The sequence below is a fragment of the Glycine max genome, chromosome 2 (genome assembly GCF_000004515.6).
Source record: "Glycine max cultivar Williams 82 chromosome 2, Glycine_max_v4.0, whole genome shotgun sequence".
Lineage (NCBI taxonomy): Eukaryota > Viridiplantae > Streptophyta > Magnoliopsida > Fabales > Fabaceae > Glycine > Glycine max.
In genome coordinates, this window is record NC_016089.4 from 27,765,258 (window position 1) to 27,781,500 (window position 16,243).

Here is a 16,243-nt window from a genome sequence, read left to right on the forward strand (position 1 = left end):
CATGATAATGCTAATAAAATTCTTAACATTATTTGACAATTAAATATGCACCAATTAGTAGTACCTATTACCTTTGAGTATATAAATAAAACCAATGATACATACAAATCGCCTACAATTATAATCATTAATTATAAGAATAACTAATCAACCTTTGTGCGATACATAAATGTCTTATAACAATGAATTTCAATTACCCATAAATCAATAATCATATAATTTAGTATCCATTATTTTATGAGTAATTGAAATAATCATTAATATGGAATTAAATAACCCTTATAAATTTCGTCACTTTGGTGAGTAACAAATTCATCATACATTTAATTCCAATCAAATATATGGCATACACATACTTATTTCTATTAACAATTCATAATCATTTTATTAATTTCATTCCAGACCATAAAATAATATTCACATTTATTTGTCTTTTGTATTCAAACACGTTCAAGCAAATATGTAGCACATACATATTTATTTCTACTGATAATTTTAAAGCATTCCTATTAATTTAATTGCAGGATATAAACTTTCAATCCTTTAATCACGTTTAATAATAATTTGGGAAAAAAAATGAGCAAGTGGGATTACAAATAGCAAAAAGTATGTGCAAATAGTAATTCCAAAGAATTCTTTATCCCTACATCGAAAGAGAAACGTACATGACGCGGATGCTTTCAACATGAATAATTGAATATGTACACCAACCGTTAATGGAAATAAAATGGGGCAGCTAGTTAATGGTTTTTTTTTCCATATTCATGAATACATGTTAAAGGAAAAACCAATTATCATCAAATCAAATTAGATAGCACAAAATGATAAATCTCAAATTTTTCTCCAAATTTAATATATACAATTCAAAATATTCAGTGCGTATAAATATCACAAGTTTTTTTTTCATTGAATACAATCAAAATAATATAATTTTACGCATTCATATTTGTGATTTGAAAGTCAATTTAATTGATACATTTTTTTTAATATAAGATTTCATACTTGCAGCCGAAAAAAAATTCCTAAATTTCATAATTAGAGTTCATGCATAATTAGGAGAAATTAAATCATCCCTAAATTTCATAATTAGGGTTCATGCATAATTGGGAGAAATTAAATCATCCTTGAAGAATCATAAATTTCATAACAAATGCTCTAATACCATATGTAAAAACTATTAAGAGTTTCCTAGATTAACAATGATAGGAAATCAACAGGATCTTGAAACATATGATTCTCACAAGTAATAAATCAACAAATAATGCGTACCTTTCTCTATAGGAAGACTTGATGTACTTTAGTTTTCCTTGAAAGAGGAGAGAAACAAGATTTCACTCCATTAACTATTATTTCTATCTCTTTAAGTTTGTGATGACTATAGATGAGAGATAACTTTTCTGTCAAGAAGAAGACTATTTCTCATTAGCGGGTATTAATCCTTTTTATAATCACTACTCCCATCAAGTAGCGCGGTTACCTTCACAAACATCTCTTATATAACCCAATTACAATTTAGTACTTAATTATTAATTATTTATTTATTAGTCCATATATAAGTCACATGCTTCTCACGTGAGACATTAATTCTAACATTTACCTGATAAAAATGTTTTTTAAACTATTAATAGTTTGTTTAAAAATTGAAAGGGAAGAAAAATTGAATATATGAACATAAAAGAATGATAATTTGGGATGGTTAAAAGAGATAAAGAATTTTCTAATCATAGTAGTGTATAAAGTGCATTTATAATATCATAAAAAAACTTAAAGAAAATGCTTAATTGAAAGAAGATAACATGTATTTCACCTTTACTTCTAATTTATAATATAGAAGTAAAATAATTCTAACTTAATAAATGTCAAAAAAATAAATTGAATTTAATATAACATTCTGAAACTAAATTCAAAAAAGTATTACTAATAAAATGAAAAATGCATACGTAATGGTTTTATATGTATCACATTGAAACCAATTCTTATTGACAAAAAAGATAAATATCTTACTTTTTTAAAATTAATTTTATTCTTAGTAACTTTTTGTGTATTTATAAATAGCAAACTTCTACCTAATAATTGGAAATTAATTTGTTAAAGCATCTGAAGTATTGAAATAAGTTTTATCTATTAAAATATCTTTTTCATGAATATAAATAAGAATTAAATATCATATTTAAAGAACTTATTATTTGTTAATTACTGCATACTTTATTTCTTAATTCTCGCGGTCAGCATATTTAATATTCATACCAAAATCTATTTACTCATAAAAAATACCAAAATATATTTATATTTAAATTATTACACAGTAAATGTATAAAATTATCTGAAATGCGACTTCTTAACCGTATCCATAGAAGATTTTTTTTTATTCATACAGTATGCATAGAAGATAAATATTGTATAGTTAATTTTAACAATTTATCATTAATTTTAAAATTCATTTTTTATTCCTTTAAGTAGTGTTTCTTTTTCACATGAATTGTCATAATTGCTAGGTATATCTCAAATCAAATAAAAGATGTTGTAGCTTTAGAGATACATAAAGAAATAATCTTGATTGGCCTATAAAAATAATAATGATTGATTTAAATCTAAAATATAACTTTTAAGTACAAAGTCAACCATTTTAAACATTTTTTACAAACCCTTTTAAACATAAACAAACAAATTTAAACTTAAAATGTATGTAGAGGATCATAATTTTATTTTAATCATTAGTACTTTGTTAGAAAACAAAATTTGAGGCACTGGTAAGTTGTGGCCCCACAAGATTGCTACTGTGACTTCGGGAGCAAAGGCTCTACAATTTACACACATTTTTTTGCCTTGTGTTGTGTCTGAAAGTTGGAGTGTTTTCTCGTTTGCTGTGCTCAGCTCCTTATGGAGCTCTCACTCTCTCCAACTTCACATCGAGTTCCTTCCACAATTCCCACTTTGAATTCCGCTAAACTATCATCCACTAAGGCCACCAAGTCACAACAACCTTTGTTCTTAAGATTTTCCAAACACTTCAACTCAATTGGGTTGCACCATCACAGTCACAGATGCTGCTCAAATGCTGTTCCCGAGAGACCCCAGAGACCCAGTTCCATAAGGGTGTGTTTGTTTTCCCTTAAAGTTCCAATTTTCATTCCTTTGATTGTGTTTTACTTTTAAAAAAAATGATGGGTTTTGCTTAACATTTCATGGTGAATTGAGATTTGGTAGGATGGAAGGTTTTCAAGTTGCTGATTCCTGCAGTGTTTGGGATAGTGGGTTGTTTCTGCATATGCCATTTATCATTTTATTAGTCACTTCAACTTGTTATAACTGACTTTGTGGTGGTTTAGTATGTGATTGGATGAGCATTGACAAAATTGATTCCGAATGAAATTGTTTTTGGTTAAAATTGAGTTTGAAGTGATGTGATTTATGTTTGAGTTATAAAATCAAGTTAATAGTAAAACTTAGGTATAATTTTTTTGATCTAAAACAGAAATGACCTAGTGCTGCTTCAACTTATAATCAACTCTGGACTCAATCAATTCCTCAACATGGAACCAAACATGTAAAAAGTTACACAGAATCTAATGTGAAACCAAACATGCACTTACTTTTGGTTTTTGTATGAGATTTTAGTCTTTTTCATCTGTTTAATGTGAAAAGAATGATGGCAGGCTTGCACTGGAGTTGGAGCTTCTGGATCTGATCGTCCATTAGCTGAAAGACTTTTAGATCTGAAAGATGCTTGTTGGAGATTTTTAAGGCCACATACTATACGTGGTACAGCACTAGGTTCATTGTGAGTAACTTCATAACTTGCTAGGAACTGTTTCTTGCACCTTCATCCCAAGCATACTTGTCTGAAGTTCATTTTCTCTTTGTATTTACAGTGCTTTGGTGGCAAGAGCATTGATTGAGAACACCAATTTGATAAAGTGGTCTCTTTTTTTCAAAGCTTTCTGTGGTCTTTTTGCTCTGATTTGTGGGAATGGTTATATAGTTGGCATCAATCAAATCTATGACATTAGCATTGACAAGTATGAAGAAGACATATGGACAACTTTCTTATTACTTGTTGTCTTCCACTTGTTCTTTTCCTTTTTGTGTCCTCCCCGTTGCACGTTTCTTTCAAAGTTACAATATTTTGCTCTTGAACATGTTTAACTGCACAATGATTTCATTTTAAGATTCTTTTGCTCTAGTTCTTAAATTATTCTCGTCGTAGTTAAATGTCTATCTCAATAAACCCAGATAGTAGTGTTAATCTATGTTGGTTTTATATTTTTTTTTCAGGGTAAACAAACCTTATTTACCTATAGCTGCTGGAGATCTTTCTGTCCAATCTGCATGGTTCTTGGTTATATTTTTTGCAGCTGCTGGCCTGTCAATTGTGGGGTTGAACTTTGGGCCCTTCATTTTTTCTCTTTACACACTTGGCCTTTTCTTGGGTACCATCTATTCTGTTCCTCCATTTAGAATGAAACGCTTTCCTGTTGCAGCATTTCTTATAATTGCCACGGTATGATATGTCCTCCTTTCCACCTAATATTTTCAGTACTAACAACAATTTGTGAATTTGTTCTTTTTTGGGGATTAATTCAGTAGGTTATTGAATTTTAAGTATTTGTTGATTAAGTTCAAAAGATTGACAGAAAAGGCATATACAGGTTCGGGGTTTTCTCCTTAACTTTGGTGTGTACTATGCCACTAGAGCTGCCCTTGGGCTTGCATTTGAATGGAGGTGGGTTTGAGTTTATCATTTGTTGCTTCATATCTGTAATTGGTAAAGTAGAACAACTGAGCTCATGGGTGGCTGCCCAGCTGGTGTTTAAATAGAGGCTCATTGAAAAGTATACTAACTATGAACTTTTGATGTTTCAACCAAGAAAAAGATATAATCAAAAGAATTAAATATCTAAGATAGAATTGCTAAAAATAATGAGGGCACCTGTGATTTTATAACAGTGACAATTTTACAAGGGCAAACTCCACCTTAAAGTGGTTGTTGAGTCAGTCAATTCTGCCTCTCAATATTAATTGTGGTCCCCTAACATCAATCAATGAAGCTTATAGTGGTGTTAGCTTTTCATCCAATATTTTTTTAGGTGTTAGGTTTTATATTTTGGGAGCTTATTATATATTTGTTCATGTATCTTTGCCTGCAGCTCTCCTGTGGTTTTTATCACAACATTTGTAACATTTTTCGCACTGGTAATTGCTATAACAAAAGATCTTCCTGATGTTGAAGGAGATCGCAAGTAAGTTTTGGTATCCAGTTGCATAGTTGCTGATATTGCATTTCACCTATCTTTCACTAAATCTGCATTTGTGTGTGTGGAATGTATATATACTGCTTATAAAGCATACTCTGCTTGCACCCTTTAATTAGGTGCTGTATCTAATATGGATTTGCATGTCATAACTAACTTCAGGTATCAGATATCAACCTTTGCCACAAAATTAGGAGTTCGGAACATTGCTTTCCTTGGTTCTGGAATTTTGTTGGTGAACTATATTGTTTCTGTTTTGGCAGCAATTTATATGCCTCAGGTGAATATAAACTTGCATAATGTGCCAATCACTTACATGAAATTCTTTATCTTTTCATTTATGGAAACAAAATCTTATGTACGTTCTGGAACTATTGACAGGCTTTCAGGCGTTGGTTACTCATACCGGCTCATACGATTTTTGCAATAAGCTTGATTTACCAGGTTTGTTAATTGGATTAATAACTGTCAAGGCTAGTTTAAGTGAATTTTCATAAATGTTTCAGGTGTTTTTTCATGTAATCCCATTTATTCCTCCACCTACCCAGTCACCCCATTTCTCTGAATAAAATATATTTTGTTAATTATTTGTGTTTGTTTAGAGAAATGGGGCAGCTATTGAGTTCTTTGTTGTCTGAAATTTCTTCCGAGTAAAATAAATGTGTTGTTGAAAAGTTTGAGAAGTAGTATTATATCAGTAATAAGTCATCCGTGGCGGGGGGGGGGGGGGGGGGGACAATTAGGGAAACTAAAGAAAAAAGGGAAAGCCAGTGTTATCAAACTTGGACAGGTCATCAGCTCGGTCATGGTGCTGGTTTAGTGGATCTCTAGTCGGACTAGTGGGTGGCTTATTGAATTGCTGTATATTAAATGTTGGCTTAAATATTTTTTTATCCCTTATAAAAAACAATTTTGATTTTGGTCCTTGATACCTTTTTTAGTCCCGATAATTAGCGGAATTTGTGTCTGCTCCCTACAATTTTTTTTTCATTTGCAATTAGTCGGGACTAAAGTACAATTTTCTAATTTTTCAGGGAGCAAACACAAAATCCGCTAATTTATCAATGACTATAAAGGACCAAAAATAAGATTGTTGTTTTACCAAGGACTCAATGAAAAGCAAAAATTTATTAGGGAACAAACACAAAAACTGAGTATCTATTAGGGATCAATTATGGATCAAAAACATATTTAAACCTTAAATTTTTTAATTTTTATATTAAAGATTATATAAAATAGATTTTTCATGCGCATATTAAATGATAGAAATTAATTAAGTGGCATTAGAATTTTTATTATCTTGAGTCCATAATATCTGCAATTAAACTATTTCCCTATTTATATAACATCTAACACTCAATCCTACTTCCAAAACCTCTAAATTGAATAGAGAAGAAGAGTTCTGTGGAGCCTGCATTTTATCTTCCCAAGGTTGTTGAATCATTCAGTGTAAATTTCTCATAAATTTTCCTCCTTTCATTTGCTCTAAAAGTTGGTGTTTGTAGACTGTCCAGTGCCCAATTTCTGATTTTAAGCCCCAAAAAACAGATTGTTCACATACAAGGAAAAGAAAAGAGAAAGATCCCCAAAACTCTTCCCCCTTCCATCTAACTGTATAGCTTTACCTGTTTTCAACTTTTAATATTAGACGGCATAAGATATTATTGTGATCAAAACTACAAGTGCTTGAAGATATCTATGGCAACATAAAATTTAGTATTTTCCCTGTATACAGCATTCTTAAGATTGTGGGGCATGGTATGCTGATTAGAGTGTACTGACTATATATGCTTGTTGATATTATAAAGGAAAGCATTTCGCCACAGTAGTGTTGTTGAGATTTTGTCTATCCCGTGCACTATGTATGCTTATTGGGACCTAAGTGCTATGCAGAAGATACTTATATGTTGCTTTCTCATTTTTCTGTTTCTTTCTTTCTCCAAAATGCACAGAAGTTGTGAAATTGTAAAATAGTCATGACTTGTTTTCTTATATTTCAGGCATGGATATTAGAACAAGCAAATTATACCAAGGTAGCTATTATATCTTCTGTAAGAAAATAATTATAGCAACTTATTAACTGTTTTCAATGCTCAGATATCCGATCTCTTGTCTCTTGTAACGTAACGACTACAGATGACATGAATCAGTTCAACTACTGATCAATACCATGAACCTCTTCATGGCATATTAGTTAATATCACGACTTATTGGTTGGTTAAATACTCGCGCTGTGGCACTAAAGAATAGGTTGATTGATACAAATTTCATGCTAGTTAGTTTTATTATATTTTTAGATCAGGATGACATAACCATGCCAATTGGTTTTTAAAAGAACTTGCTTTGCTTGTTCTGGTAGTCCCACTTTGTCTTTTGGGGATATATATATAGAGAGAGAGAGAGACCCAGATTTTTTATCAGTGGAATATGAATAGTTCAATACTAGATTACTCTAGGTGGCAAAATATAGTGACCATTTGTTTTTTCAGACTCCCATATCAATGGTTTAATAACAGGACTAAAATGAAAACATTTTTTGAATTATTATTTTTGTATATAGCTTTCTGGACACCAGCTCTTCTAGTCTATGTTGTGAACTTTTCATTCCTTATCTTTATTTTTCTTCTATCGTTTAAGCTGCTTTTAAAATGTCTGACTATATGCTGCAGGATGCAATATCAGGATTCTATCGATTCATATGGAATCTGTTCTATGCTGAGTATGCAATATTTCCTTTCATATAGCAAGCCTTGCTACATTTTTCTTGGGAAAAGGTGCATACGTGCATAGTTAGAGAGATCTTCTTTGTTGTCTCAAGTATCAATTAGTAAACTAGCTATTTTTTTAATGAGTATTTTTGTATATAAATGTGTGATACTATTTGCTTTTACTTTGATGTAATGCCATTAACATATTTCATAATGTTACACGGACAATATTTTGCATTGTTTTTATACCTCCAAGCTATTCTTTGTCGACCATTTTTAACTCGGATTTTTTTAAAAAGTTGTCAGTGCAATGTAGTTTATGTTCAAGTAAGCATAGAGATGTAGAAAGTAAAATCAAAGTGTGTGTGTATGTGGCATTTTTAAATTTGTAGATTTCCCTTCTGGGTGATGGGCCTGGCGACCTGGGAGGATAATTTTAAATGAAGCATGATGTAGTTGCAAGTTTGTTTCTCACCCAATAAATATAGCTAAGTATCACTAGGAAACTTGTGTATGCTTTAGCTGATATTTGCGCTAAAATGTGTGCATCATTAGGATGTGATCGGTTGATTTTCGAGTTTAGGCCTAACTCAATCTCACAATGCTACTTATATATATTACTATTTTGGTTATATCATTAATTGATGTGAGATCTTGCACCTCTTTCACATTGAGGGTTATACATCTCAAGCGGAAAGTTTGTAAAACTAAACATTTACAGGTGGTTTGATAATGGTCTGCTAGCGGGTTTTGCCATAAGCCAAATAATAATTGTTTGATAGATGTTGGGAAAATTATGCAAAATTTTCTATAATCAGATTTCTAAGAAGCAAAATATATGCGAAATATTTGCACGCACACAATTGATAACAGAGTTCGACCAATTATGTTTATGCCTTAGGGTTGCTACAGATATTTTATTGTAAAGAGAAAATTATAAACAAGTGCTTACAAACTCTCACTCAACTCACAACCTTGTTATACCCAGAAAATATTAAAATAAATATTTTCACTCTCTTTTCCTTTCTCTCTCTCTCTCTTCTTGAAGTTGGGATATTTATGAAGGAGAATAGATAATGTATTTATACAATTTCTCCTCCATTTATTTAGCTTTGTTATTTCTTCTATTGCTTTCCTTGAATTTCTCTCAAGCAAAACATTATATGCTTCTCTTTATTTAGCATTTAACCATTTCCAACAATCTCCCACTTGAAGACTAACTTTAGTTTGTCTTCACACCTCGATCAATATAGCAGCCCGATCTGAATTGTTATTCTAGCAAGCCAACTGAAGTCGAGCACAATTTCAGTTTGTCGATGGTTACGACCTTTGTCAACATATCTGCTGGATTTTTACTTCCTAGAATCTTTTGCAATATTAGCACCTCATTTTCAAGTAGAGATATGATGAAGTGATAATGAAATCCAATGTGCTTTGTTCTAGAATGAAATGCTGAATTCTTTGCCAGATGTATTGCACTATGACTATCACTATCACTATGCAAAACACTCTTCTCCTGAATGAATCCCAACTCTGTTAAGAATCTTTGAAGCCATATCAATTCTGTACTAGCTTCTGTTATTGTTATGTACTCAGCCTCTGTAGTCTACAAAGCAACTATCTTTTGTATCCGCGATATCCAACTAATAGTTGTAGTACCAATAGTGAAAAAGTAAGTAGTATTACTTCTTTGGTGATCGACTTCACCTGCAAAGTCTGCATCTACATAGCCTTGTACTTTCAATTCTCCGTTGCTAGTAAAAACACTTCTCTGTAGTGCCTCACAAGTACCTCAAAATCCACTTAACTGCTGCCCAATGAGCTTTACCTGGATTTGACATAAACCCGCTAACAACTCCCACTGCATGGCGAATATCTGGCCTCGTACAAACCATTGCGTACATCAAACTTCTAGTGGCTGAAGCATACAAAACCTTAGCCATGAATTCTTTTTCTTCCTCTATCTGAGGTGACTGGTCCTTGGATAAGCGAAAATGACTAGCAAAAGGTGTGCTCACCAGTTTGGCGTTGCCCATGTTGAATCTTTGCAAAACACGATTGATGTACTTTACCTGAGATAACTGCAAAATCCCTATTTACTTATCTTTCGTGATTTGCATACCAAGGATCTTCTTTGCTAGATCTAAGTGCTTCATGTCAATTTTTTTTTATAGCCGCATCTTTAAGTTTTTAATTTCATCCATATCTGATCCAACTACTAATATAACATCGACATAAAGTAGCAAAATAATATAACTAGATTTATATCTCTTAAAGAAACAACAATGATCGGCGTTGCACTTCTAGAAACTTTCGTTGTGCATAAAGCTTTCAAACTTCTTGTACCATTGTCTTGGGGTTTGTTTTAGACCATACAAGCTTTTCTTCAATCTACACACCATATTCTTTTTCCCTTCTTCTGAGAAACCTTCAGGTTGGTGCATGTAAATCTCTTCATCTAAGTCTTCATGAAGAAATGCAGTCTTCACATCTAATTGCTCAAGGTAGAGCTCTTTACTAGCAATAATGCTTAAGACAAACTTGATAGTATTAAGTTTCACAACAGGAGCAAAGATTTCAGTGTAGTCAACTCCTTCCTTTTGCTGAAATCCTTTGACAACTAGGAGGACTTTGTATCTCTTAGAGCCATCATGCTCATTTTTTACTTGATACACCCATTTATTGTGAAGTGCTTTCTTCCCCATGGGTAACTCAGCTAGTTCCCATGTCTGATTGGAGATTAAAGACTTCGACTTCATCTCGTCTTTCATAGCAAGCTTCCACTTGCTGGAATCTATGTTATGACATGCTTCCTTATAGTTTTCAAGTTCTCCTTCATCAGTTAATAATATATAATTCAGAAATTTCCTGTTAGGCACATGAGGCTGGGAAGACCTTCTTAATACAGGAGCTGAAGTAGAAGGCTCTGGTGTGTCAACTTGTTGCTCATTGTTATTTTCAATTGATTCCTCTAACATAGTAGTCTCATTCATAGGGGTTTCTGGGACATCATCCACCTCTGTGTACACTAGCCCACTCTGTTTTGAGTTGCTAGTGTTTTTGTTGTCCCTATCCTTGTACGTTACTCTTTCATTTAAGATGACATCTCTACTATGGATCATCTATTTATTTCCATTATCTCATATGCGGTAGCCAAACTCATCTTCACCACAATCGATGAAAGTGCACTTCTTTGATTTAGGATCAAGCTTATTCCTGATTTTGAAGAAGGTTGGGCCTGTAGCTTATCAAATCGCTTTACCTCCGAGTCTATCGAATTTGCATCTTGTGTTTCATGTCTCTCAACTGAGACGGTACAACTCGGATCCATCACATGTACTTGCAGTGGACGAGGTACAGGTGAAGGATAACCTTACCTATACAGCACAACCTCAGAAGATTACTGATCGAAGAATGAAGTCGCTGAGAGGAAAGGAGATCACGTTAGTGAAAGTGCAGTGGGGACCCGATGAGGGTGATTCAACCTGGGAGTTAGAGGATAGGGTGAGGGAATTGTACCCAAGTTTGTTCATAGAGTAGTTAATTTCGGGGACGAAATTCCTTAAAGGGTGGGAGTATTGTGACATCCTGAAAATTTCTACCCGGAATTTTGTAAACGATGCATTTTGAATGATTACATATATGTATTATTCACTGTATATATATATATATATATACTTTTGGTAGAAGTAGGTATATTGGGGGAAAGATATGCGGGTTAGGCTAATTAATGAAGAGAAATCCATAACTGGATAGTTATAGGTTAATTTTCAATTAATTAGTCTAAAAATTATCGTTTTGCGTGCATTTAAAATTTAACGAAACCAACCTCTGAACCACACTTGGGGTTTCATTCTGAGCGTTTTGATATATATATTGCCTACTTTCGAAAACTGGCCCCGACGGGTGCAGAGAAACGCGAGGAACTGGAACCAGAGAAATGACACGCAAATCGAGGCAGGATTTTAGCGTTTCAAAAAGGTCAAATTTTTTCTCTTCTTGTGACTGAGTATGAGTCACATCAAGAAAAAAAAATGGACCCTTTTTGCTCCACTCAAAAGAGACATGTGGCACATCTTTTGTTAAAAAAAAAAAAGAAAAGATGAAGCCTTTTAAACACAAGCCACGTTCTCTCTCCTCACTCAGCCCAAAAATTCAGAAGCTTTTCTCCCTCTCTTTCTCACGTTGCTATTCCTTTCTTCTTCCTCACCATTGAAGCTCCATCAAAGCTCCAACCTTTGTACACCATTTCTGCTCCAAATCGCGAAAGGAAGCCATTTTCGGAGTCGTGAAGCGCATCTCTCCATGTGGGACTTCACATTTCAGGTTTGGGTAGACTTCTTCTCACATAAATTTTCGTGGGTATTGGGTTTTGGGAGATATGATGGGTAGTTTTACTAGGTTTATGCCTTATGATAGTTATTTGTGAAGAAATTTGATGAAAGCATGCTAAATTTGTCATGTTTGGTATGAGTCAAGCTTACCCATTCTGTTTTAGGGTTTTTATGATGATGCTTGTGTGCTGAAATGGCTGATGGAAAACTGATAGAGATGAAGGGTAGAGTTAACCTAGGGTTAAAAAGTGAGAATGTAGTGATATGAGTGGAAAGGTGTGATGCTTTGAGGATTTGAAAAGCCAAATCTGGATTTAGTGGTAATTGGAGGTTAGAGTGAGTTAATCCTTTCATTTAGGACTGTGGGAAAGCTTGGGCTGTGCAAAGGAGGAAAATGAGTGACCAAAGTGAAGGCAAGAACCATTTCTAGGGTAAATTGGGTGTTGAGGAGTCAAATTTTGATTCGGTAGAGTTTTCGTCGTAAAACCAGTTTGAGCGAGTTTAGATTAATGTTATAGACTTGTTTGAGATGGGAGTTTGCTCCAAAGTTACCCCATTCTCATTTTCACTTCTCAAACCTTGAAAATCCACTAAATTGAGGGGTTTTAGATACCTAGATTTTGAGTTGTTTTGGTTTGAAGCTTGTCTTCGGTTTAGATATGATTTATACTTGATTTAGGACTTGTAGGATCCAATTTGGACAATTTGGATGAGGGCAAGGGTGATTTCGAAAATCTGCACTTATATGCAGAATTTTGTTGTTAAAGTGTGCAACAGAATTTAGTGTTTGTGCAGAAAATGCTTATGCATGGCTGGTTGTGGAAAGGGTTGTACATATTGGGTTTTGGACGTTTCCTAGCAGATCCCAACGGTCAGAATGTAGACTCATGTACTAGGGACCTCCAGTAAAAATTTTGAGTCGATCCAACGGTGAACGAATTGGAACGAAGAGAATGTTACTGGGGTATTTGAGTAAGAAAAGTTGTGGTATTGGTTTGTGTTTTGGGCAGAGTTTTCTACCTCTGCCCTGTTTTTGCTTGGTTTTGATAGTTCATGATGTTTGGATGTTGAAATTGCTTGGATGTTGTGGAAGCTTGGAGGGATTGATGGGGACCTGGTGTAGAGAGGAACGAGGATAATGGCTACGTGGGAGTACGTGAGCTCAGTTGAAGGTGGGCAACTGGGGATGGTGGATTTATGTGTGATTTGTGGATGTGGATAGTCGACTTGCACCATCGCCCGACCGCCACCTAGTACCACATGTGACGGGTACCCCATAATCCTACAAGCTTGAAGTGAGGAAGTGTGGAAGGGTGAGACTTCCTACTTTTATTCGTTGACCACAGAGTGGTATTTGGAGATATGTCGCGGGGGTCAGGAGACCTTGGGGACGTCAGGTGGGGTGCTATTGCCCAAAACCAAGCTTGGCCAATCCCGACCCAACCCGGACATAGTCAGTCAGTGAGAACCTGTGATGTACCTAAACAGGCGAGCTCCTGACAGTCAACCGATAAAAGAACAAACACCACAAAGCAAGGAGGCTTGTGTGGTGGCTGGCCAGCTATGGATCTTGAGTAATATTTGGAATATGGTCTCTGGTAATCGATTACCAAGGGTGGGTAATCGATTACAAGGCTTAAAAATGAAGACAGGAAGTTAAGATGGCCTCTGGTAATCGATTACCAAGGATGTGTAATCGATTACCAGGCTAGAAATGGGATCAGGAACGTGAGAGGCTTCTGGCAATCGATTACCAATGCTGTGTAATCGATTACCAGGCTTGGAAATGGAGACAGTATGTTGTGGAGGCCTCTGGTAATCGATTACCAATACTGTGTAATCGATTACACAGAGTAACAGGCCACTGGTAATCGATTACCAGTTATGTGTAATTGATTACACGGTGCATAATGCAGGTTTTCATGTTCTGAAGCTGTGTAACTCGAGTTTGGTCTCTGGTAATTGATTACCAATGCTGTGTAATCGATTACCAGAGGAGAAAAGCTTTGAGGCACACCTTTTAATTGCATGTAGTGGTTATGGGACGCTTTGTGTTGCTACTGTAGTTAGATCTCTCGTGAAAGAGTCTACCCCTTTCTTTTATTCCTTGTAGATCGTGATGGCAGCGCAATTCATCCATGACGAGTGGAGATGGAGTGCCTAGAGTGAGTTTGGGAGACCCTCGAAGGCAATGCGAGGTGCTGATTCCGTGGCACGATCCGACTCACGGCTACTTCGTTGGTACATCCAGAGGAACCAGCACGCACGCTTCAGCGCACTGTGGAGTGGATATTACCTACACCTACTCCATATCTACTAGTGGAGCCAGTCCAAGTGATTGAGGTGACGTCATCTGAGGAAGACCCGAGGAGGACCCAGAGGAGCTACCTCCTAAGCCTGCTGTGGATGCTCTTGACTTTCTAGAGGGTGATGAGGACCCACTTCCTGAGGTGGATTCTCCGAGGACGTCATGTCGGCATATGAGGCAGACTCTACGGAGGAGAGCGGCCCGGAGGGATAGCGACTAGTGGAGGTTCTTCATCATAGTAGACGGCTCCTTAGACTAGGATTATATACTTTTTGGGGTGGGTGTATCTAGTACAGACAGTTAGGTTTACTCTTTTGTTTTTTGTATGGGTAGACCTATTGTATAGGAATTTGATGAATGTATACATGTGGCTGAAGCCACCACATTGGATACCTTTGCTCTGGATGACACTATGTATTTTGCAAAACTCCCATATTTTTGGATAACTTTAGATGATGAATGTACTTATGATTAATCTTGTTAGTTGAAAAGAATGTGTTTACAAACTTTATTTGAAAGAGAGTTCACCGACCGTATTTTACTTTATTATTTTACACGTGACGACCTAAATTGATGGCTGGTATACTTTCATTTTTTGAAAGAGCAACATATTTTAGAGGTTATGCGTGATCAGGACTCTATAGTGATGATTTTCCTTCTGAACTTAATTACTGTGAAAAAGAGAAAGAAATGAAAAAAAAAATTCCCATGGTTTTTGTTATTTAAATCATTACTATTAAACCAGTCATTATTTAGGGACGCCACATTCCATATCTTGAAAGCCTTAAATACTTCTAACTTATATTTTAGAAAGTATACATATACCTTCCTAGAGTGATCATCAATAAAAGTTACGAAGTATTGTCTCCCACCAATGGATGGGACAGTTGTTGGACACCAAACATCAGAGTGAACAAGTTCAAGTCTCTCTTTCTTTGGAGTTCTTCCACTTGTCTGAAAGCCAACTCGTTTCTACTTTCCAAGCATACAATCTTCACATATGTTGATTTCTACCTACCGAAGACCTGGTAATTTATTCTTTGAGTGCATGATCTTCATCCGTTTCTCACTCATATGGCCAAGTCTCTGGTGCCATAGATTGGGATTTTCAGTTGCTGCAACTGCAATCAAATGACATGCTCCATCTTTCATGTAAAGAGTTCCACTCTTATTACCACAAGCAACTGTCATTGTGCTTTTTGAAATCTTCCATTGATCGCCATGGAAGACTGTAGTGTAGCAATCATTGGCTAATTGGCCTATAGAGATTAAATTCTTCATCAAGTTGGGAATATGTCTAACAATTTTCAATTCCCATACAAACCCGTTTAACTTAATCTTCATTGCGCCTTTACCCATAATCTCACAAGATTGTTTGTTACCAAGATAAACTTTACCAAGGTTTACAGGGACATAATTTTCAAAGAATTCTTTATGAGAAGTGGCGTGAAAAGAGGCTCCATAGTCTAATACCCAAGACTGGTCCTTGCTTTCTAAAGAACATATTAAAGCATCATGTACTTCTCCTGAGGTGGAGGCAACATTTTCCTCTGCCCTTGCCTTTTGATTCTTTGGTGCACTCTTGCACTGATTTTTGTAGTGTTCGGTTCTTCCACAATTCCAACACTCGATAGTCTTTGA

At 35.0% G+C, this 16,243-nt stretch overlaps 2 protein-coding genes across 3 annotated transcripts; both read left to right on the plus strand.

Moving 5' to 3' along the window:
- The first annotated feature begins 2,764 nt into the window (after positions 1–2,764).
- VTE2-2 (homogentisate phytyltransferase VTE2-2) lies at positions 2,765–8,206 on the plus strand. 2 transcript variants are annotated; one of them, NM_001250971.1, is given in 10 exon segments: positions 2,881–3,096; positions 3,657–3,781; positions 3,873–4,019; positions 4,276–4,501; positions 4,650–4,723; positions 5,148–5,240; positions 5,415–5,532; positions 5,634–5,696; positions 7,253–7,285; positions 7,922–7,996. In NM_001250971.1, coding segments are annotated over 10 exon segments (1,170 nt in total).
- A 2,931-nt stretch (positions 8,207–11,137) lies between these two features.
- LOC121174182 (uncharacterized) lies at positions 11,138–16,243 on the plus strand. Its single transcript, XM_041012882.1, has 2 exons — positions 11,138–11,483; positions 16,203–16,243. Exons 1-2 carry the CDS (start codon positions 11,138–11,140, stop codon positions 16,241–16,243), a joined length of 387 nt encoding a protein of 128 aa, XP_040868816.1.